Source organism: Myxocyprinus asiaticus, chromosome 9, assembly GCF_019703515.2.
Source record: "Myxocyprinus asiaticus isolate MX2 ecotype Aquarium Trade chromosome 9, UBuf_Myxa_2, whole genome shotgun sequence".
Lineage (NCBI taxonomy): Eukaryota > Metazoa > Chordata > Actinopteri > Cypriniformes > Catostomidae > Myxocyprinus > Myxocyprinus asiaticus.
This window is the reverse complement of record NC_059352.1, coordinates 18403604-18428072: the sequence shown is the minus strand read 5'-3', so window position 1 is coordinate 18428072 and position 24469 is coordinate 18403604. Positions and strand designations below refer to the sequence as shown.

The 24469-nt window shown below is 39.5% G+C and overlaps 1 protein-coding gene across 5 annotated transcripts in view; it reads left to right on the top strand.

Moving 5' to 3' along the window:
* Positions 1-24469, top strand: part of LOC127446039 (E3 ubiquitin-protein ligase HERC2-like) — a 112434-nt gene that overhangs the window by 74578 nt on the left and 13387 nt on the right. For all 5 annotated transcript variants that reach the window (XR_007898090.1, XM_051706654.1, XM_051706652.1 and 2 more), the window contains 36 exons: positions 718-860; positions 1309-1573; positions 1738-1880; positions 2116-2214; positions 2334-2502; positions 2720-2845; positions 2983-3091; positions 3189-3328; positions 3494-3684; positions 3875-3980; positions 4081-4172; positions 4259-4434; positions 4592-4703; positions 4953-5034; positions 6063-6206; positions 6315-6405; positions 6501-6678; positions 6836-6917; positions 7022-7193; positions 7772-7916; positions 8114-8339; positions 8427-8598; positions 8705-8891; positions 13174-13317; positions 14251-14442; positions 14544-14697; positions 14895-15002; positions 17445-17576; positions 17674-17832; positions 18063-18181; positions 18324-18449; positions 18530-18685; positions 19147-19262; positions 19850-20048; positions 20501-20715; positions 21335-21512. Coding sequence is in view for 4 of the 5 variants with exons in the window: in XM_051706654.1 (XP_051562614.1) it covers positions 718-860; positions 1309-1573; positions 1738-1880; positions 2116-2214; positions 2334-2502; positions 2720-2845; positions 2983-3091; positions 3189-3328; positions 3494-3684; positions 3875-3980; positions 4081-4172; positions 4259-4434; positions 4592-4703; positions 4953-5034; positions 6063-6206; positions 6315-6405; positions 6501-6678; positions 6836-6917; positions 7022-7193; positions 7772-7916; positions 8114-8339; positions 8427-8598; positions 8705-8891; positions 13174-13317; positions 14251-14442; positions 14544-14697; positions 14895-15002; positions 17445-17576; positions 17674-17832; positions 18063-18181; positions 18324-18449; positions 18530-18685; positions 19147-19262; positions 19850-20048; positions 20501-20715; positions 21335-21512 (5348 nt within the window). In the remaining variant the exon portion in view is untranslated. The remainder of the gene's footprint in view (positions 1-717; positions 861-1308; positions 1574-1737; positions 1881-2115; positions 2215-2333; positions 2503-2719; positions 2846-2982; positions 3092-3188; positions 3329-3493; positions 3685-3874; positions 3981-4080; positions 4173-4258; positions 4435-4591; positions 4704-4952; positions 5035-6062; positions 6207-6314; positions 6406-6500; positions 6679-6835; positions 6918-7021; positions 7194-7771; positions 7917-8113; positions 8340-8426; positions 8599-8704; positions 8892-13173; positions 13318-14250; positions 14443-14543; positions 14698-14894; positions 15003-17444; positions 17577-17673; positions 17833-18062; positions 18182-18323; positions 18450-18529; positions 18686-19146; positions 19263-19849; positions 20049-20500; positions 20716-21334; positions 21513-24469) is intronic.

The following is a 24469-nucleotide window of genomic DNA, read 5'->3' as shown; positions in this document are numbered from 1 at the left end:
TACAAGTATGTTTTTATGTGGTTTGACAGCTTGAATGAAACCTCCTCATGGCTACATACAGAGAACCTACATAATTTATAATTGTTCATTTTGCGCAGTTACACTAATTTCATACACTAATCTGCAAACTCATCAACGTTACTTTGTTCATTCTTGAAATACAAAAACCTTTGTAATGTTTGTGTATGGTGAACTAGATCCACAACTTAGTTTGGACTGTGCCTTGTCCTACCTGCAACCGACTTCAGTAAATGTTATATCACCCTCTTGTGGTCTCCCAACGCTATTACGCCAGACTACATCACAGAAGAATATATCGATATTTTATGACATGCCTACCTTTTAGTCATCCTCTCTGTCTATTGACATTTTCATGCTGATGTGTCATTAATTGCTCACTGTGCTCAGTAACCAGTCAGTGATAGTGGGAAGAGGATTGGACATCAGTTAACTGACAGTAATAAACATATATAATGTAGAAGCTGTGTTGATGGACACTTTTGTGTTTGCTACAACTTCTGTTTTATAACTTTACTGCCCCCTGTTGGTCATCCATAGAATTTGGCTCTAGTTTCTTTTCCTCCTAATTTTCTTTAACAATTGCTTCAGTTATTTCTGTATTGTCACACAAAAGCTCATGTCAGCTGTCCATTTTATATGACATTAACATGTATTGAATGTCTTTGTCCTTATCAGTGTTTTTGTATTTTTGTTTAGAGGATCAGTGTTTGTCCTCTCCTGATGTGGTAGATTTGTCTCCTGAGGGTCCTCAGCCACCTCTCATCCTCCTGCAGCAGTTGCTGTCAGCCTCTACTCAACCTTCCCCTATCAAAGCCATCTTCCACCGGCAAGAGCTGGAGGTCAGTCTGCATGTTTGCTCTTCCTCCTTTTTTTGATGGTGCATCAAAAAGATTTCAAAATGACATGATGTTTAAAAAAATCTCACCACATGTGTTTGTCTTGAACAACCACATAAATACTGAAAAAAAGAAAATCCAAATTTACTTATTACTTGTTGTTTTACTGACTTTTCCAAAATGACATACAATAACAGTATGTCTCCCTGGAGCACACAAAGGTCATGGGTTAAATTCCCAGGGAACACGCATACAGAACATAAAGCATATAGCGTGAAATCACTTTGCATTAAAGTGTCTCCCAAATGCATACATATAAATGTAAAGGACACAATGTTAATAGCTCAAGGATCGGCCCTTTTGTAGATTTGTAGAAAACTAGGCTACACCACCCCAGTTCTATTATTTTTCAGAATTTCAGATGTCCTCTTTAAGTCTTGTGTGTGTTTAGGCAGCGGCTCTGGCAGTTTGTCAGTACCTGGCAGTGGAGTCCACACACCCATCCTCCCCTCTGTTTGAGGACAGCAGCTCCAGCGAGGCCACCACACCCATCACTGTGCAGCACATGCGCCCACCCAAGCAAAAGAAACCCAAGACCTCACCAGTGCCCCCTGCTCCCATCGTACTACAGCTCATGGAGATGGGCTTTCAGAGGAAAAACATAGAGTTTGCCCTTAAATCACTGTCTGGAACCACAAGTGCCTCTGGAGTGCCAGGTAGAGAATCACCAGCTTAAATTTTTCTCAAAATTTAAGAGAAAAGAGTTCTAGAAAAGAGTTCTAAAAAAGTGACCTGTCTATAAAAGCAACCAAGGAGCCATTCATAATTGCAGTATTAAACTTAGTCAGGTGTGTTTGTGTGATGTGTGCTTGTGTTTTAGGTGTAGAAGCGTTGGTGGGCTGGTTGCTGGACCATCCAGATGTGCACATTACAGATCTGTCAGATGCAGACACTGTTTCAGATGAATACTCTGATGAAGAGGTCCTGGAAGAGCTTGAGGAGCCTGAGCCACCCTTCCCTGTGGTGTGTTTATAATATAATAATAATTAGGGCTGTCAAACTTTAAACATCTGCATGATTAAAGTTTTAACACATGTTTTTGTAATTAACTGTACTAAATTAACTCATTAAATTGACAGACCTAACACTGTAATATGTTTATATACACACACATACAGACAAAGCCTGATCCAAAGATTAGATAGAGATTTACTTTTCCTTTAATGGGTGACTAACACTCCTTTCTCTTGCATGCCAGCCACCTGGAGTCGTAGTCACTGAGAGTCAGACGTTTAAAAAGAGATCTGACTTTCAGAGCAACGACGATTATGCAGTATACATAAGAGAAAACATTCAGGTGAGGAATTACGGCCTTTTATTCACTTGTTTATATGTATTTCAGAGTCTGTCCCAAGGTTTGTGTGTGGAAACATGAATGAGATGAGCTGATCTGAGGCCTGTCTTTGTGTGTTGTAGGTGGGCATGATGGTTAGATGTTGCAGGACATATGAAGAGGTGTATGAGGGAGATGTGGGGAAGGTGATTAAGCTGGACAGAGACGGGCTTCATGATCTGAATGTGCAGTGTGACTGGCAGCAGAAAGGAGGCACTTACTGGGTCCGTTACATCCACACCGAACTGCTGGGTAATACTCTTTATATCCTAATACTTTGAAAACATAAGGACTATAAAAGTCACAATTTAATTTTAATTGGATCAATGACATTTGTAATTTTCAAATTAATAAACTCAGTCAGGGATAGTGGATCCGTGGCTTTGCTAAATTGCTGTAATATAATTTAGATCTTGAGACAGCATATTCTCTTTTTTTATGTTTAAATGTCATCCTATCTGTTTCTCAGGTTTTCCTCCACAGAGTTCTCCATCTCATATAAAGATTGGTGATAAAGTGCGAGTGAAGCCCTCGGTCACAACGCCAAAGTACAAGTGGGGATCTGTCACTCACAGGAGTGTGGGTGTGGTCAAAGGTAACATGATGATATTTTAATATTTGATGATATCATATTTCTGCCAGAGGTTAGATTGGTTTTGCTGTATAACTATTACCCGTAGCACAGGAATTTTAAAATGAGAACGAGTGTGTAAATGTGTAACGTGTGTCAAGCTTTCAGTGCCAATGGGAAAGATGTGATAGTGGACTTTCCTCAGCAGTCACACTGGACTGGACTGCTGTCTGAGATGGAGCTTGTGCCCAGCGTGCATCCTGGTGTCAGGTACAGTTTCTATGTGTTTGTGTCTGTGTTGACATTCACGTTAAGAAAACGAACAACAGAAAAAGCATTCTAATGATTATTTTGCCACTGTTCTTAGGTGTGATGGTTGTCAGATGTTCCCTATAAACGGGCCCAGGTTTAAGTGTCGAAACTGTGATGACTTTGACTTTTGTGAGAGTTGCTTCAAGACCCATAAACACAACCCCAGACATTCTTTCGGTCGAATAAACGAACCAGGTCAGTCTCAAGCTCATTTCTAAAATAACTTGAAAGCTATTCACTAGGGTGTTTTTTATGATTAGCATTACAACAATTTGAAGATGTGGACATTTCTTGTAGTATGTATTCAGTTGTTTTTGTGCAAAGTGCTCTTTGAACTAAACCTTGACCTTTGACCTTCAGGTCAGTCACCCACGTTCAGTGGCCGCTCTGGTAAGCAGCTGAAGAGACATTCCAGCAGTCAGCATGGCATGCTGATTGACGAATGGTCCAGAGTGGTGAAGAACCTGAGCGTGTCCTCATCTGTTAACCAGGCGTCTCGCCTAGTAGACTGTGCAGATCAGTGCTGGCAGTCTTCAGGATCTCAGGGCAAGGTCAGTCTGAATACAGATATGCTCTAAATTGTTGCTAACATTTCAGTTAGGTGATCAAGAGAACTGATTGCAGAACCTAGTGGATTAATAAGAAAAAAATCACAGTAAAATTGACTTTGGATTTGACTTACCAATAAAATCTCAAGGCAATGCTGGCATTTTGTTGTTTTGGTTTGCGGATTTGCTATAGCACTGGATCCGGTTGGAGCTTTTCCCAGATATTCTGGTCCACAGACTGAAACTGATAGTGGATCCAGCTGACAGCACCTACATGCCTTCACTGGTCGTTGTATCAGGTAAGAAACCATTACACCTTTCTTCAATGAAACAACAATCACAGGGCATTGGTCAGTAGTCTTGTATGGTTGAATTTATCAACTCTGCTTAACTTTTCAGGTGGAAGCTCTTTGAATAACCTGATTGAGTTGAAGACCATCAACATCAATCCCACAGACACTGCTGTTTCTCTACTAAATGAATGCACAGAGGTTGGTTTGCAGTTCATCACAAAGGTCTATGAGAAGTTTCTTTAGAGCTCTTGAGTTCTGAGTGGGTTCTTCTTTTGTGCGTTCAGTATAATAGGTACATTGAGATTGCTATAAAACAGTGCCGGAGTTCAGGGATTGACTGTAAGATCCACGGCTTGAGTATTGTGGGTCGTGTCCGTGCTGAGGATGAAGATCTGGCTACCGTGCCTTTCCTGGCATCTGACAATGAAGAGGAGGAGGATGAAAAGACAGTGACTGGAAGGTGTGTCTTTACATGTGTTTTGTAACTAATGAAATGCATTAATGGAAAGAGGGCACGCAGTCTGGAAACATTGGCTTTCATTTTCTCAGGTTTCTGACCACTGCTTGGCTTTTAATATCTGTTACATCACATGGTTTCTCTCCATCTCTTGTTGTAGTCTGTCACGAAAGAGATCTTCAGGGCTTGAGTCTGCTTCCACTATTAGAACCAAAGTCTTTGTGTGGGGTCTCAATGATAAGGACCAACTTGGAGGACTAAAGGGGTCCAAGGTAATGTGTAAAACAGAAAACATTGTCATCTATGCATGCTTGAGAAATTTTTCAGCTTTGTTCCCATATTTTCGTTCATGGGAGGTAACCCTGTTATAATCATTTAAAACATTTGATAAAGAGAACTTTCTGAAGTTATTCAGTATATAGTTGTGTAACCTTTATTTACTGTAGATAAAGCTTGTAAACTTATTGAAAATACTAATCTCAGTTTAAATGTTTCTCTTTGTGTCTTGTATTGTCTCTCAGATCAAAGTCCCATCATTCTCAGAGACTCTTTCTGCTCTGAATGTAGTGCAGGTGGCTGGAGGCTCTAAAAGTCTTTTTGCTGGTGAGTTATTGTGTTCAAAAGACACTTGCAGGCCTTTGCGAAAAAGGGCAGTGAATAAGTGCCTGGTGAAATAGTGGTAATAGTGTTGTAATAAGGCAATAAGCCACTGCCATGCATTACAGTGACTTTACCACATGGTTTTAAAGGGTGTTGTAATGCATGGTCTTGAGTTATTTATTGCTTTTATAAAAGGCAGAGGCAATTTGCAGTAAGTACAAATAGCAATAGATGCTGTTTACACAAAGTGACTATTTGCAGCTTGTTTATTGTGTTTATTTAGAGTCCCACAGACACCATACACCAACCCTAACCACAAAACCTTCCCATAACCCCTTAACCATAGTATCACCATGGTATTTTGTAATATTTTCTATAGTAACACCATGGCTAATTGTATTAAAACTTTGGCTTGTGCCAAAAACGTTTTAATTTTTTTAAATTTTCAAAATCACGGTGACCAAATCAGTGCGACGAAATCAACCTTTTTATGTTCATTTTTATTTATTATTATAAGTAGTATTTAAGGAAAAAAATTAGAGTGGAGACAGGGAACAGGATGTGAAAAAGTGAGAAAAGGTGGATTCGAACCTGGGTCATATGCACAAAATGCACATCCACGCCGTCATTACAACCCATACCACTGCAGCGAAACTAGGGGCAAAGTTTGTCTTTAATTTCTGCTTACACCAGACTATTGGAGTGCAAATAGCCCAATGTGTGGCAGGTGATATTTACACCTAGTGCAAATAGTCATTCCGTTTATAAAATGGCTGCAACAGCTATATGACAAAACACACCAATATTTAATAAATAAATGTATTAATAATAGTAAGCATTATATACAAGCTTAACTGTTGGTGATATTCAGTTGATGTGCAGTCACAAGTGTGCATGTTTTGCCTTTTTTACAATGGCTTGAAATGTGGCTCATCGACTTAATTATCGTATTGTTCGATTTATTTATTTTACAGTAAAATGCCAAAGTATTTTATCCTTTTACCCAAATGATTGATTCTTTTACCTTATAGTGACCGCTGAAGGTAAGGTGTATGCATGTGGAGAGGCCACCAATGGAAGACTTGGTTTAGGACTGTCCAGTGGAACCATCCCCATACCACGACAAATATCTGCCCTAAGCAGCTATGTGGTGAAGAAGGTTGCTGTGCATTCAGGTGTGCACCTTTTCGATTTTTAATTTTCAAGGAAAACATGCAATGTTGTCCCTCTGAACTTAACATACCACAACAGAATTACGTTTAATGATGTATTTTTGGGTGTAGGTGGAAGGCATGCCATGGCATTGACTGTGGATGGTAAAGTGTTCTCTTGGGGTGAAGGAGATGATGGAAAGCTTGGACACTTCAGCCGAATGTAAGTTTACCAGTACCTTTGCCCTAACAGGAACACAGAACCTGAAGAACGCTTTGCATAAGGATTTGATGAGAAAATTCTTTGATTTTCACCAGGAACTGTGATAAGCCACGGCTAATTGAGGCGTTGAAAACAAAGCGTATTAGAGATATTGCTTGTGGTAGCTCTCACAGTGCAGCAATCACCTCCAGTGGAGAACTGTATAGCTGGGGTCTGGGCGAATATGGCCGTCTGGGCCACGGGGACAACACAACCCAGCTTAGACCCAAACTGGTATGTTTTACACGACCCAGTAAACTTGCACTACTCTGATCAAAGCTGCAGTATTTTTCTGATCTTTTACCCTCATTGTACTGTTCCAGTTTAAAGGGTCATATGATATTGTGTGCCTCATAGCAATAGATTAAGCTTGTAAGTGTCTGATTTGCAGGTCAAGGTGCTTTTAGGTCACAGGGTTGTCCAGGTAGCTTGTGGAAGCAGAGATGCTCAGACTCTTGCCCTTACAGATGAAGGTAGATGCATTTTGTTTTGTGGATTTAATGTAAGGAGTTGTGGAAAAGGAATACTGTATGTGTTACTGTTGCTGCAGGTATGTGAATATATGTTTATTTTGTAGGACTAGTGTTCTCCTGGGGAGATGGTGACTTTGGGAAGCTGGGCCGTGGGGGCAGCGAGGGTTGTAACATTCCTCAGAACATTGAGCGTCTGAATGGGCAGAGCGTGTGTCAGATCGAATGTGGAGCTCAGTTCTCCCTTGCCCTCACCAAATCTGGAGTTGTCTGGACCTGGTATGACTATCACAGATTTGATATGATGTGTAACAATATCCAGTGAGGTTCAAAAGTCCACATTAAAAATCTGGGATTCAAGTCTAAACCTAGAAAAAGTTTTAGGATTTTGAAAAATTTTAAACAAAGAAATACTATTATGTAAAACTAATAAAAAAGATTTAGCTAAGATTCTGCACTATTTCTATGTCACTAATCAAATAAGCAAATTTGTGACATGTTTGTGACAAGATGCTCTGTGGAACATTCTCAAATAATGCTGGGATAACATGGATCATCAGGTTTTGCTGTGTGTTATGCTGAATAACTTGTATGAATGAATTTGTAATGGAAAAAAAAATGAAATACAATAAATTACAAAAATACAAAATAGAAGGATTTCCACTAGTGGTCTCAGCATTTTGAACCCCAGGTAAATCATTAATACAGTATGGATTATAACATTTTTATTTTTATTATTGTAATTTTTTATTATTTAACTTTTTTCCAAGTCCAACTCTAACATTTTTGAAAGTTATATGCTAGTATATGCTTGTCTCTAGTGAACCATTTTAACATGCTATTATTGCGTTGTGCAGGGGAAAAGGAGACTACTTCCGGCTGGGTCACGGCACAGACGTGCATGTGCGCAAACCCCAAATGGTTGAAGGACTACGTGGGAAGAAGATTGTTCATGTGGCCGTAGGGGCACTGCACTGCTTGGCCGTCACAGACACTGGGCAGGTAAGGAACATTTCCCTGTCATCAGGCTTGTTATTTCACATTAAGCTGTGTATACCTCCTCATTCTTTCTGCTTGCTTTTCGAAATATGTTAGCACATTAACATTAAGCAGATAATGTTGTCTGGTAAACCAAATGCACATTCTGTTGATAGAAAGTGATATAAGTGCCTGTATAAAATTAAATGTTGTTTGGGCAGGTGTACGCGTGGGGAGATAATGACCATGGGCAGCAGGGGAATGGCACGACCACGGTCAACAGGAAGCCTACACTGGTGCAAGGTCTAGAGGGGCAGAAGATCACTCGTGTAGCCTGCGGCTCTTCTCACAGTGTGGCCTGGACCACCGTAGATGTCACCACACCCTCCGTCCACGAGCCTGTCCTGTTCCAGACTGCCAGAGACTCTCTTGGAGCCTCATACCTTGGTAAAATTGAGCCTTATAACCATTGCTTCTGTTGCTGTGTTTACCTAATTATCTTTGCAGTCAAAATTATGGGATTTTTTTTTACAGGTGTGCCATCAGACAGTGACCCATCTTTACTGAGTAATAAACTCAATGGTATGAGTAGTGTGAAGCCCAACAGGCCGTCTTTGGCAAAGATTCTGCTCTCTCTGGATGGTAATCTGGCCAAACAGCAGGCACTGTCCCATGTGCTCTCTGCCCTACAGATCATGTATGCCAGGTATGACCTTATCACTATTGTGCTTTATAACTTTATGTATATTAACTATATACTACCCCTCTACATTTGAGAGATGCCTTTAAATGGATAGTGTGTGTTTATACAGGGATGCAGTGGTTGGAGCGCTGATGCCTGCCTGTATGATACCTCTTGAGTGCCCCTCTAGCTCTCCTGTGCCCCCTTCAGACTGCTCATCAGTGTCCAGTCCCTCTGAGGCTGAGGGTCCAGCCCTGCCCTCTGAGACAGAGGAGCTGGTCAGTCCACACCCCTGGATGGACAGCAAAAGAGGAGAGGTGTGAAACAATGCCAGTACGCGACTGTGTCATTCACATTTGGCAGACTCCTTTTTAGTTCTCTTTCAAGTATTTGTTTCAGTGTCTCATTATGGGATACCATACCATTTTTCACAAAATAATTTCAGACAATTAAGCACTCCAGCTAATTGTTATGATTGAATTTAGCACTCCAGCTAAATGGCTGCAGCAATGCAGAGATCACTCATTAGAGGGGGAGGTCCTCCGCAGCTGTGCTCCTGCGGGAATAAAATATCAAGCAAGGACACATACCAGGTCTGCTTTACATGCCTCAGGCTAAAACATGCTCAGTCGGCGGTGGACAATCCCAGTTCTTGTGAGCACTGCGCGCAGTTTAAAATGAAGAGTCTACGCCGCGGACTAGCATGCCAAGCTAGCCTGATGGGTCAGGATCCCCTCGTGTCGGCCAGCAGTGCTTCAGCTAGCACCTCACTGGTAGCCATTTCTTTAAAGTTGCCTGCCACGGCAGCACTAAGTTGGGGAGAGCATCTTGATGCAAGGGCCCCTCTGCACCCAGTACCCAACTCTGATGAATACCCAGCCTCTCCTTTTAGATGAGAAAGAGGAGTATGAGAATTCCCCTTTCCTTCCACCGCTTAACCAATGCTGCTGCTCTCTTTGGGGTGGGGAGTCACATAAACACTGTTTAAGCACAGGCCAGGAGTGCATGCGCAGTGCAGTGCCCATACTCGCTCCACGCTCGGTCGCTAGAGGGCACCAGAGCTCAACAAATGGACCATTGGCAAGTATGCACAAAATCCTTCTGGGTTTTGAGAATGATACAGCGCAGATACAGACTGTAATTTGCTACTCGTCCCCTGCCGTTCAGAGTGATAATTCACCCTCAGGCGCGGGGTGAATCAGCTCGTGTTCTTCAAATGAAAATATACTTATTACGGAGCAAAAAATACGAGTTGTTCACCACAGCAGTGCCTAAATGGCTTTTACTTGAGATATTCCTCATCCCAAAAAAGGGTCTCCGCTCTCCATCCCATATTAGATCTTCATGCACTTCACAAATACTTAAAGTACAAGTTCAGAGTGCTCACTTATGCAACACTCCTGAAGTTGGTGTAGGGCTTTACTGGTTGTTTAGATCAGTGTTACTATCAGAAATAATTGGTAATTATTTCTGTAGTTATTAATCAATATTTAAATTAATTAATTGGATCTAACTCATTAAAACCTCATATGGGACTCCAGTAAATGTAGTGTGCTACGTTTAGGAGCAAGTTTGGTTATTAGCAATAATTAAAAATTATCAAAGATAATTATTAATTACAAAAATCAATAGAACATTGATGAGAATCAATGTTAGCTTTTTTTAATCCTTTAAAATCAACACTTATCAAAGATAATCGTTAATTGTTAACATCGATGAAACATTAATTACAATTAACACTAGCTTATTGATCATTCAAATTCAATCAAAGATAATTATCAATTATCAAAAATCAATAGAATATTAATAAGGATTAACATTGACGGGGCACCACCCTGAAATCAGGGACTAATAACCGAATATTAAAACAGTCTCAATATTAGATTGTTTTTTTAGGAAAATCGACATCCGAAGAATATCGATTTTCGGGAAAAAAAACAATGAATGAAGGTTTGAATCCGAGCACTGACATCCCGTCAGCATGACACAGGCGTATGCAAAACAAACCAAAACACTTCTCTTTGTAATATAAACAAAGTTTATTTATACAGTAATATCAATTAATAATTAATACAATGCAGTCAATAAACTTCTGACTTACAACTACAAACTAAACAGTGATATGATTAGATATGGAAATAAAAATAATTCTATAACACATAAGGTGTGTGTGTGACAGTGTGTGTGTGTGTGTGTGTGTCAGTGTGGTTAGTGAGAGAGAGAGAGAGAGAGAGAGAGAGATGATTAAGTGACAGCCCGAAAGCTGATTTCGCGATAGCTGGAGATAAAGCAGCCGTGTTCATCACTCAGAGACGCGGTTTTACGAGCGGGGCTCGTAAAATCCCTTGTTATTTGACTCTTTAATGGATGAACTCGGTTGCTGTCTCACCCGCGATGGCGAAAATGCACAACAGTCCAATTTGGTTGGACCACAATACAGCAAAACAAATTCGTGATAATTAATACCCTGAGTATTAATAATGAGCGGACATGGCGGTCCGTAAACTGTACACGCAAAAACCTTGAAACACAAGAATAACACACTATAATATTCTATCTCTGCCCAGACGTAACCTCTTACTTGAATCGCATGAGGACACAGGTAGAATGTGTTTTCCTCCATCCTTTAACTCTGACTCTAAGTTGCTTTAGCTCCATTCAGAGAAAAGGAAATTCGCCTTGCCCCTTACATTGACTACTGTATGGTGACAGCTCAGTCAGAGCACACAGTAAGAGAGCACAAGGTGGTGCTCACAGAGCATGTAGGGAGACTGGGTTTAAGATTAAACACCAAAAAGAGTGTTTTAATCCTGATACAGTCCATCACATATCTGGGGATTTCACTAGACTCTGTGGCATTCAGATTGGACTGTTGGAGGAGAGAGTGATGAGATTCACTCAGTGTCTGACCGTGTTTCAGAGGAAATACCATTCCCTTTCATGCTTGCCTCAGCCTTGATAGTTATTCCCCTGGGCCATTTGTTCATGAGAGTTTCAGTGCTAGGTAGCCTCTGTGAAATTAGACCCATTAACGGCTGTGTTAGAACTGTCTCATTGGAAACTGCGATCCTTTCTGGTACAAGGGGTGCCTGTGGGCACTGTTCAGGTCAGGTAAATTGTAACAACAGATGCATCAATGCCCATTTGGGGAGGCATTCACAAGGGTGGAATAATAAATGGGAAGTGAGATCGGCATCTTGCCAGATTCCACAAACTATTTGGAAATAATGGCAGTATTCCTAACCCTGAAACATTTTCTCCCTTTTCTGAAAGGGCATCATGTTCTTGTGAGGACTGACAATACTACTGTGGTGGCATACATCAATTGTCAGATAGGACTTGTCGCTCTCCCTGCACATGTTGGCACACAAACTGATTCTGTGGGACAGTGCCCACTTTCTATCCCTGAGGACAACTCATGTGCAGGGCATTCTGAATTGGGGAACGGACCTACTATCAAGAGGCAATCCTCTTTAAGCTGAGTGGAGACTGAACAGAGATGTGGTCGAGCAGATTTGGAGCCAATACGGCAGTGCAACAGTAGACCTGTTTGCATAGAGTGATAGAGAGGCCTGAGTGATACTGATTGGTATTGGCTGGCAGAGATCACACATATGCTGTTTGATCAACCATGGCCTCTTCTGTTACATAGGGACCTGTTATCAGCGAAGTGCGTCAGTGAAATGAACACACTTTCTGTGCATTCCCTGTGTGTGCAGTTTGAATCATGGGATGCAGGAGTACTGTTACGAACAAACCCCGCTTTCATTGCCTAAGGTTTTGCATTCCTGCGTTCCTCTTGATCACAGAGCTTTTCATCCTCCACCTTTTGCTTCGCCAGAGCATCAAAGATTGAATGAGTTATGCCTAGTGCATGCCCTGTGCATTATACAGAAAGAACTAAAGACTAAAGGGAAAGTGATCAACTTTTCGTGTCTTATTCAAAGTACAGGAAAACCAATCACAAAGAAGTGTCTGTCACACTGGATAGTGGATATGGTTTCCCTGGCTTACTCTAGCAGAGGTCTGATGGCCCTTAGCTGGTTTGCGAACGCACATTACAAGGGGAATATCGACATCCTGGGCTCACTTTGAAGGGGTCGAAATACAGGATGTTTGTGGGCAGTGAGCTGGTCCTCACTGCATACATTTACTAGGTTTTACAGACTACATGTCACGGCACCAACTTAAGCGCACACTGTTTTGAGCATGGGCTAATCTGTTCTGACTGTGGGCTAATCGGTTCATATGGGCTCTTCCAGCCCCGAGTAGATTCATTTATTGGTTGGCAGGGAGAATTTTGAATTTCATTTTGGAAATTCTGGAGTTAGAATATCACAGAAAATAATGCTTGAAAGAGAACTTTAGATTACTTGCATAATGCTGGATCTCTGATAGCATTAGTGAGGTGTCTCACTAGGTCACCCTCCTTGCTGTGTGAAGCGAAGAAGAGGTGTGCTTGTTTTGAAAACCTTTATGATGCTGTGTTGCCCCTTTTAATATGGGAAGGGCAGAATCACTCCCAGACACAAGCATCAAACATCCAAAGACAAACGAGTTAAATTCTCATTCTGTCATATGGTATTGTGCGGTCTATAGGTGACTACGTCTGAGGATGCCACTACCCCCTCATCAGCTGTGACCCCCTCTGCTGCCTCTGCCTCATCTCGCCCCTTCATCCCTGTGACAGATGACCCTGGAGCTGCAAGCATCATTGCTGAGACCATGACCAAAACCAAGGAGGTTAGTTACAGCAAGTCAGGTTTCCAGGGAGTTGATATGGGTGGGCCATAACATCCTTAGTTTGTATTAATTTCGGATGAGACGTTAAACCGAGGTCCAGACTCCTGTGGTCATTAAAAATCCCAGGGCACTTCTCAAAGCGTAGGGGTGTAACCCCGGTGTCCTGGCCATTGGTTTATATCCATAATGACTTCCTCATAATAACCTATATATCCATGTATATGAATTGGCTACATTCACAGTACTCTCCTCTCCACCAATAGCTGGTGTGTGGTGGGTGTTCTGGCACACTATGGCTGCCGTTGTATCATCAAGATGGATGCTGCATACTGGTGGAAGTTGAGAAGATACCCCCTATACTATGTAAAGTGCTTTAAGTGCCTAGAAAAGTGCTGTATTAATGTAATGTATTATTATTATAATCTCAAAATAATAGTTCATCACTTATTGGTTTTATGTTCACATTTACTACCACTTGCTAATTTAATATTAGGAATATTCTGGTTTAAGTATATATTAAGCTTTACTGTTGATTAACACAATAAATAATTTATTGTCCCTCAGTTTGTAAAAACAAAAGCAATACAATTGAACCCTATGGGGAAAGTCTAAAGCCTCATCTGTTTAAAATATGCAACTGCTACTCTGTTTCGAAAGTATAACCGTAACTTTTAACATTTATATGTGATTAGCATTAGACTGCTGATAGAATAGCTTACCAACCTGGTCTGTGCAGAGTTGATTCAAATTATTCATTTCAAATTTCATAAATTTTTTAAAAGAATGGGTACACCCTTTAGGTACTATGAACAAGAACATTTTAAATTTATCTGGAGAAGATTACATTACAGTAAGTTGATGCAGGCCTTGATAAACATCCCTTGTATCTGAAGTGTGATATTGACGGTGGGACGATTTGATTGGTTGTTACAGGACTCCGAGAGTCAGAGTAAAGCAGTGGGTCCAGAGCCACAGTATCTGGATGAGTTCACCAGTCTACTTGTTCCTGATGACACGCGTGTGATTGTGGACCTGTTGAAACTGGCCGTCTCTCTGCGCTCAGGTGATAAAGGCAAAGATGTGCTGTCTGCTGTGCTCTCTGGCATGGGTACAGCCTACCCACAGGTATAGACCAACTTTTCCCTTAAATATAAAACATGCTTTCCTAACTAAGTTTCATTATACATGCCTCATACCTATATGATCTGTGTGTGTTTGGCACGCAGGTGGCAGATATGCTGCTGGAGTTGTGTGTGACTGAGTTAGAGGATGTGGCAACAGACTCTCAAAGCGGACGGCTGTCCTCTCAGCCAGTGGTAGTGGAGAGTAGTCACCCATACACTGATGACACCTCCACCAGCGGAACAGTTAAAATACCAGGTCACCTTGTGTTTGTTAATTCAGCATCTCAGAAGCATTCATTACCTTATATTTGTTTTGATGGCAATAAGCTGCCCCATTCCCTAATAATTATTTATCAACATAGGAGATGGCTTACTGTGTTTTGTAAAAATAATTCATAAGATTTATGAAATCTAAGAAATGTTTAAAATTAAATGATGTCTTTGTTATTTCAGGTGCTGAAGGGTTGAGGGTGGAATTTGATCGACAGTGTTCTACAGAAAGGAGACATGACCCCCTTACTATCATGGATGGAGCCAATAGAATTGTATCTGTTCGATCAGGTGACACATGTTCATCATCTCTATTTTATTTTTCATTCATCACCAGTCAAATAAACTAAAAAAGACCCCTTTCACACCTGAAGCTTGTGCATAGGACAAAAGCATTGATGACTAAACAATGTCTGATGAAGTGTTGCAGTGTTAATAAATATTAAGTATTCACTGCAATCTTCAGCAGTGTGCAGGACCTAGTATTGTATCTTCAATTCAACTTCATTCAAAATGTTATTTGTTGGACTAGTGGATAGTGCTTACGATTTGACATGTTGAAACCACAGTCATGTGGTAGACATAGGTTCAAGTAAAGAACACATCATGTTCCCATCACATTCCTCCTTGCTCTCCTCAGATTTCCTGTCATATTGTCACTATAAATTAACTGTAATTATCTATAAAATAAAATGTGGCCATAACCAAATAAGTTTTAACTTCCTGCAGATCCTTAAAAAGTCTTAATGTCTTAAATTCAGTTTTTCCAAATTTAAGGTCATAAAAAGTCTTAAATATCTTAAATGATACAACAAAAGTCTTAATTTTTATTTAAAGAGGTCTTCAATTTGGGGTCGGAAAGACATGAATTTTGATATGACCTAATGTGATTATCAAACTTCAAAAGAAAGACTAAGAACATTTAAAATAGGCTACAAATTTTAAAAAACTATTGGCAGACTAACTGGCTTTCTTTCAACGCATTATCAAATCAGCACAATCCAATATCGGTTGACCTCTAATTTGTATATATTTATATAATGGTACATAAACCAATTTGAATGTGATATACATGGGGAACATGTCTTTTTTTTTTTTTTCATCCAATTTGGAATGCCCAATTCCCAATGCGCTCTAATTCCCTGTGGTCGCGTAGTGATTCGCCTCAATCCGGGTGGCGGAGGACGAATCCCAGTTGCCTCCACGTCTGAGATCGTCAACCCACGCATCTTATCACGTGGCTTGTTGAGCACGTTGCCACGGAGACCTAGCGCATGTGGAGGCTTCACGCCATCCACCGCGGCATCCACGCTCAACTCACCACGCGCCCCACCGAGAACGAACCACATTATAGCGACCACGAGGAGGTTACCCCATGTGACTCTACCCTCCCTAGCAACCGGGACAATTTGGTTGCTTAGGAGACCTGACTGGAGTCACTCAGCACACCCTGGGATTCGAACTAGCGAACCCCAGGGGTGGTAGCCAGCATCTTTACCACTGAGCTACCCAGGCCCCCCTCATGGGGAACATGTCTTGAGTGGGCTGCAACTAACGATTATTTTGATAATCGACTAATCTAACGATTATTAGAACAATTATTCGACTATTCGGGCAATTATTGCAAAGATTAATCATTAGCTCTTAACCGACTATTCATATTGTGCCTCGACTTAAAATGTTGCATTAAACGTGCTTACTAACAGTAAAGAGGACAAAATCTTCTTTTAAAAATACCTCTAATTGATTCACTGAATTACAAAGAATTTATTTATTTATTTATTTATTTTTTTAAGTTTAATTCATTTAAATATTAAATATTGTATTCAACATTCTCCAATAACAATTTTTTCTACTGCAGTATAGCTCCTAAAGTAAATGTAAGTTGTTTTAAAGGTGTTTTAGATATTCTTTTTTGGGAAAACAAGCCAAAAAAGTCTAATCAAAAACTTATTTTGTTGCAGTATATAATTTGAACTTTAATAAAGGATGCATTAAAGATATAACGCCAGGTTGTTTGCTTTTTACATGCTCTGACATGCAAGTTTTGCTTAAGTGGAATGCCAGGTCCGGCTCTGCATTATTTCACAATGACAGTGCTTCTGTATTTACTTATTTTGTATTTTTGCATTATAATTCCCTCATACTTTGCGATATACATCACCTGAAGCTGTTTGGAAAGTTTAGAGTGTATCTGGACTGTGAGCTGTGTTTTCTTCCTCAGTCAGACGAGAGCTACAGTGCTGCTCTCGCGCACCATCATTAGAGTTTCATATGATCTCATGTTACGTTAAATAAGATCAAATGACTATTCGACAATGAAAATGTTTTATAGTCTATGTTGTCGTTAACATCGACTAATCGTTTCAGCCATAGCCTTGAGTATTTTAAACATGCATATAGCCTACCCTGTTTTACTGATAAGCAATGTTAAGGCCATGTTGAATTTGTGCCCCTGCCTGTTTAGGTAAGAGTCTGTGATACATGATTTATTTTCAGATTGTGTTTGTTTTTTTTTTGGTATGGGGATACAGTATTTTATTTGTTCATGTCATGAAAAAGGTCTTAAGTCTTAAATTAGATTTTAAAAACTCTGCAGCAACCCTGTTTAATCATTTCATCATCGGCCACATAAGATCAGCCAGTATAGCAAGATTTAAATTGAGATATTAAGGAAAGAGTGTTTTCTAAGTGTGTTTGTGCACATGGCTTACAGTGTCTCCCCCCTTTAAGGTCGAGAGTGGTCTGATTGGTCCAGTGAGTTGAGAATTCCAGGAGACGAGCTCAAATGGAAGTTCACCAGTGATGGCTCTGTTAACGGCTGGGGCTGGCGCTTCACTGTCTATCCCATCATGCCTGCTGCTGGTACATTATTTTAATAAGACATTATACTTCATTGCTTATGCTTCATATGTGACATGATATTCTTAAGTGGTTGACCTTTTTATTGAATTGTTTGCAGGTCCTAAAGACCTCCTGTCAGATCGTTGTATTCTGTCCTGCCCCTCTATGGATCTAGTAACATGCCTTCTAGACTTCCGCCTGAACTTTGCTTCAAATCGCAGCATCGTGCCGAGGCTGGCAGCCTCACTTGCTGCTTGTGCCCAGCTCAGCGCCTTGGGTAAGATCAGAATCCCATGAAATACACACATTTTTAATCAATTGACAAGACTAGCCTATGTTTTAGAATATTTGACGATGCTAGTTTTAAATTTCTAGAGGTTAATGTAAATTATTTTAGGACCACAAGTTTTAACGATCAAAACACTGATTCAATGCTACCCTGAAATATCACATTCTAGGTTTTCTAATCAATATTTGCCGTGTATCTATCTCTGTATGCATGATCAGCGGCTGGTCATCGAATGTGGGCCCTGCAGAGGTTACGAAAGCTCCTGACCACTGAATATGGCCAGTCCATTAACATCAACCGCCTGCTAGGAGACAGTGAAGGAGAGTCTCGATCTGTGGTTAGTCAATGTACTTTATACTGTGTGTTAAATATACACTATGTTTTCCAATTTGTCATTTGCTTGACTTCGCCAAAGTAAAATACAAAAATATTTTCTATAATTAAATTTGATCATAACTATTGTTGAAAATGTTTCGTAGAGCTTCACAGGAAGTGCACTAGCAGCTCTTGTGAAAGGACTTCCTGAGGCTTTACAGAGACAGTATGATTATGAGGAGCCAATAGTCAGAGGAGGAAAGCAACTGCTCCACAGCCCTTTCTTCAAGGTGGGTTACCTGCCTATCAGAGGGACATAAATAGTTTGAACCGTGAGTTTTCCTGAAATTAAATATCCTGTTCTGTGTAGGTGTTGGTGGCACTTGCGTGTGATTTGGAGTTGGACACTCTTCCATGCTGTGCTGAGACACACAAGTGGGCGTGGTTTCGACGCTATTGTACCGCCTCCAGGGTGTCAGTGGCTCTGGACAAAAGGACACCTCTGCCCCGCCCTTTCCTGGATGAGGTAGAGATTTCTAAATGCCTAAACATGTTTTTAATTGAAAACCTCCCACTTTATAGGTATTGCACTTGTTTTTGTCTTGTCTTGTTTTATCTAAGTGCAGTATGTATGAAATTGTTAATTATATGTAATGAAGTTGTGAATGCATTTGTGAATTTGTACTGCATACCATTTCTAACCCACTTGAGTAACATTTTATGTACATATTACAGGTGTTCTTTTACCTTTGATTATTAAGTTTAACTAATTACTAATTTTGTAAATTTTGCAATTAAATAAATTGGTACATAAATATAAAAAGTTTACGTAAGCTTTTTCAATTTATTTATGAATGTAAGCTTATACCCTGTAACCATTTACTGTATAATATTCACAAATATATCAGCCAACTCATATATTTCTTTAGAGCAATACTTCCTGACCAATGAAGCTGATACTGACCCCAACACTATGCCTTTTTCCAGGTGGCAAAGAAAATCCGTGAGCTGATGGCAGACCATGAGAACATGAACACTCTTCATGAAAGTCACGATCTTTTCAAGAGAGAGCAGGATGAGCAGCTAGTGCAATGGATGAACAGGTAAATCACCTTCACTGGTCATACAGACACCTGTGCAGATTACCCAGCTGCATTGTTGCATTCTTTTCAGTGCTGAACATCAATATTTAAATCCTCTCAATCAGAAATGTAATAGTGGTTGAAATGAAAGTTACATGCTTTTTGTTGTATAAACTTTTCACAGCATCGACATGGGCTTTTAAACCTAGATAAATAGCAATGGCCTAGAAACAGGCTATTTTATTCTGCATAAGGATGGTCCATCAGGATGGTTGCCATGTTCATATGATATAACCAGTTAAATGCTACTTTATTTTAGTTACCCCAATTATCTGACACTTTAAGTTGTGAAATTAATCATAGTTGACAAATGTGCTTGCAAATAGGATATTTCTCCAATTGCATCCGTTATTTAAACATTTCCGATTTTGTGGGATGTCCCATCCATGCTGATAGGAGTCAGCATGTTTTACAGCATCTGATAGGGGTCACCACTGTCAAATCAGCCAGTGAAACATAAAAATATTCTTACTGCATCTGTACATATATGTCTTTTTAGTCAAATTGCTTTGTGAAGTGATTCTTCCTGATGCATGTTGGCTCTGTAGGCGACCAGATGATTGGACGCTCTCAGCAGGTGGCAGTGGGACCATTTATGGCTGGGGACACAACCACCGTGGTCAGTTAGGTGGTATTGAAGGAGCAAAGGTCAAAGTCCCCACACCAACAGAGGCCCTGGCAACTCTACGACCTGTTCAGCTGATTGGTGGAGAGCAGACCCTATTTGCCGTCACTGCAGATGGGAAAGTAAGGCATTTATGTCTGCACCACTAGTTGCACCATACGAAATTGCAAAATTAAATGTTCGCTTAAGGGTTTCCTGAACATTCCACCTGTCTTCCTTTGGTCAGCAAAACAAATAGTCCCATCTTCAGACTCATGCCATTGGTTGAACCAATGTTACAACGTTAACATAAAAAAACTACATATGCCGCCTTTAATAATTTAATACACTAGTCAACACCCAAAAGAGTTACTTAAGTGGAACTTCAAAATGTTGTTCAAGTAAGTGTTTAATTTACTTCAACAGTCTCTCTATACTGTTCATTACAAATCTGTATTTCATTTGTATTTTTCTCTTGGTTAATGCAACATGTTCTCTTGGCTAATGCTGATGTTGTCTATTCAGCATTCACTCTAATATCAGTAGTTTTGTCATCAGGATGAGGTCCTTGATAACTTGTCTTTGTTGTCCTCAGCTGTATGCTACAGGATACGGTGCAGGCGGTCGGCTGGGAATAGGGGGGACAGAGTCTGTCTCCAGCCCTACCCTGCTGGAGTCGATTCAGCATGTGTTCATACGGAAGGTGGCTGTGAACTCTGGAGGGAAGCACTGCTTGGCTCTCTCCTCTGAAGGAGAACTGTACTCTTGGGGAGAAGCTGAAGATGGAAAACTGGGCCATGGCAACAGAAGGTCAGGCCCCTACTGTGCCTATTGCTAATGTCTTTCAGTGTGGTCACCTTTTAGAGTTTGTTCCTTGGAACTTTTGCAGATATTTAACTTTAAATATTTAACAGCTTTTCAGATTTCACAATAAAAACGCTTATCCTGGTATTACATTTTTTGTGGGGGGGGGGGCATACAACATGGCAATATAATTTTTTTTTATTGGACACATACTATGGTATTGCCATGTTGTCTTTGGACATATACCATGGTAATATAATAGTATTAAAGTATTTTGGAGTACCATATAAATATCATGGTATATGAATATGTTAATCATCATTGTTCATATCAAAGTACAGTTGGTATTACCATCTGACACCACCACTGTACCATGATACCACAACTGTACTTTTTGTAAGGGAAATGCATGATGGGTATTCTGTAACAGTTTGTCAGTTTATTTTTATGAACACTGTAGCCCTATAACAATCAGTGTCAGAACAAAACAACTTCTTAGTTGTAGTTTCTAGTGGAACCAAAAGTTATAATCCGTTCAAATATGTGCAGTATAGTACCACTGATTCTGTTTAGCAGCATGTACTATGTACACTATGCGTGACTGGTACTGCTGTTCTTTTACCAGCCCATGCGACCGTCCACGCGTGATTGAGTCTCTGAGAGGGGTGGAGGTGGTGGACATCGCTGCTGGTGGGGCCCACAGTGCCTGCATCACAGCCAGCGGAGAACTCTACACATGGGGCAAGGGACGCTATGGCCGTCTGGGTCACGGAGACAGTGAAGACCAGCTTAAACCAAAACTGGTGTGTTCAATAAACATTATACACCCGGAGTCTGTGTATAGACTATTGTAATTCTGTTTACTCATAATGTCTGTAGACATCTAATAGAGATTTTTGAATATGTTGAATAATCAGTATTGGGTAATTTAAAAATTATAACAACTTAAAATTTTTTACATGACCTTCATCAATTAAAGTTGTTAAATGGTCAAGCTACCATTTTGAAATGAAAAGAAAAAGTTTCTAACAAATAGTACCTTAACTCGGTTGCAACTATTTAAGGGGTATGTATCTTTAAGTTTTATCATATATATATATATATATATATATATATATATATATATATATATATATATATATATATTATTTATTTATTTTTTATTTTTTTGCATAAATCAGTGCAATATTTATTTGGCAAAAAAACAAACAAAAACAATCTCAATCAAGGTGACAGCATCACAGATTAGTTTACAGCTAACAAAACTAAAGAAACACCCTAATTTTTAGGGCTGCCCCCGACCAAAGATTTTCCTAGTCGACTAGTAGTCGTAGTTTAAGCCATTAGTCGACTAGTTGTCACACGTTTATGATATTAATTTAATTACTTAAATATATATTTTTTGGGGGGCATCAGAAAATGGTTTGAGTTCCAGGGCTGAGAAAGAATGTTATAAGTAACATTGCTAACACTGTTCTACATTACAGAGGAATACTAAACCATAATAATGAGCCTTTAAAATATACATTTTACAAGCGCACGCACGAAGCGAGCCGCAGCGACACAGGTAAAAGCGGTAATGATTCTGAATGTGTCGGAAAAACCAGCAAGGAGACTGTCTGAACATTTTGTTAATTTATTGAGAGAAATGCACATTAGGGTTGTGCAGACAGACGATGATCTCAGCGATCGACGTTGGTCAGAGTGATCGCCAATAGCTGATGCCTTTGATGATGTCAAGAATATATTTGGCTCATTTTCCCATTAATGTATTAAATTATTATTATTAGGCTATTATTATTATCAGATAATGTGCCCATAGACACAGACACGTGCTTGAAGAAACACACTTTATTATATTATTAAGAACAGATGACAGAAAAGCCGTCTATGCACATATCTGACACACTGTTTGTATCGAGACGTGCAGTCTCGTGGAACACGTGCATGTAAAAGGATCTCACTCTTTCTTTGTTTCGGTCTTCTGAAGTTTTTTTTGCAAGAAAAATATAATCAGTGCTGCAAATGACCTCCGACATCTCAGCTCAGGAGGTGCTTTGAGTTCAGTTTGCTTTATTTCCACAGAGCAGTTCAATGGGAACGCAACTCTGCAGCCTATACATCTGTGAATAAAACATAAAATAATACAAAAACACGTTCACCTCAAACCATGATTTATATTTCAGTGATTATCATCATCATTATAATAATTATTTTTACATTTATAATTGTCTTCATTTGTGCAAGTAATTTTCCGTCTGCATGTTTAGACGGATACTTGCCTGACGGTAAATGGAAAGGTGGTTACTTAAGTAAATAAATAAATACACACACACACAAACACACACACACTACCAGTCAAAAGTTTTGAAACACTTGACTGAAATGTTTCTCATGATCTTAGAAATTTTTTGATCTGAAGGCGTATGCTTAAATGTTTGAAATTAGATTTGTAGACAAAAATATAATTGTGCCACCATATTAATTATTTCATTATAAAACTAAAATTTAATAAAAAAAAAAAAAGTTTTTGAAATTGTTGACTTGGTCCAAATAATAAAGAAAAGCAGCCAATAAGTGCCCAACATAGATGGGAACTCCTTCAGTACTGTTTAAAAAGCATCCCAGGGTGATACCTCAAGAAGTTGGTTGAGAAAATGTCAAGAGTACATGTCTGCAAATTCTAGGCAAAGGGTGACTACTTTGAAGATGCTAAAATATAACACAGTTTTGATTTATTTTGGATTTGGTTTAGTCACAACATAATTCCCATAGTTCCATTTATGTTATTCCATAGTTTTGATGACTTTACTATTATTCTAAAATGTGAAGAAAAAAATTATAATAAAGAATGAATAAGTTTAATTAAATGTAATTAAAAGTTGGGCAAAATCTTCTGCCATTTTCCAGTGGACTTTAAGGATCAAATGGTCAGATTCAATTCATGTCAAGCTTTATTGGTAAGATACACTTAAGTGTGCATTGCCAATACTTTATTAGACACTATACATACAGATATAAAACAAATTGTTTTAAAAAGTTTAATTAGCTGAAGTTTAAAATCTCAACTATTATTTGGTCTGGCTTCTGTTCAATCTCTATCATACACACACTGGGTCTCTCATGCGGTTTCACTTTTGACACTGGTTCAGATGACAGTGAGTGAGTGTTTTTGGGTGATTCGAAGAGATACGGCAGCTTGCCTGTATCTCTCCTACACCTGGCTCACCACTTGCGGGTAAAGTCGTCTTTCTACATACAATAAATCTGCTTCCATATTTATTATGCCTGGGACATGCATCGCGCATAATGAATAAGCATGCACTGCTCCGCACAGTCAGTTTCTGTGCTAGGACGTACAGTTGAGTCGAGCGTGTACCTCCTGGAAATTTATATATAGCAGTTTTAGCCACAGGAAGTGGGGAAAAACATTAGTGAAGTGGAAAAAAACGGATACTGCATTAATTTCTTTAAATTTTTTTAAACATGTTAAACAGTCAACTATTAATCCCAGAAATGTATGCGTTAAATTTCCCAGCCCTAATATTTATACTATTTTATAATATTTTATAATAAATTATATTTTTCAAATAATGAGGTGTAAAATGAGATGATAATGCCAGATTCAGATAATAAATCTGTCAAATTTCTTTTTGTAGTTGTTTACCAGTTCAAATGAAACGATTATCTTAAAACAATCAGGCTTCCCAGCACTATTTGACAGGGAGAGGACATTCTCGGAGAGACAGTTGTATTGTTT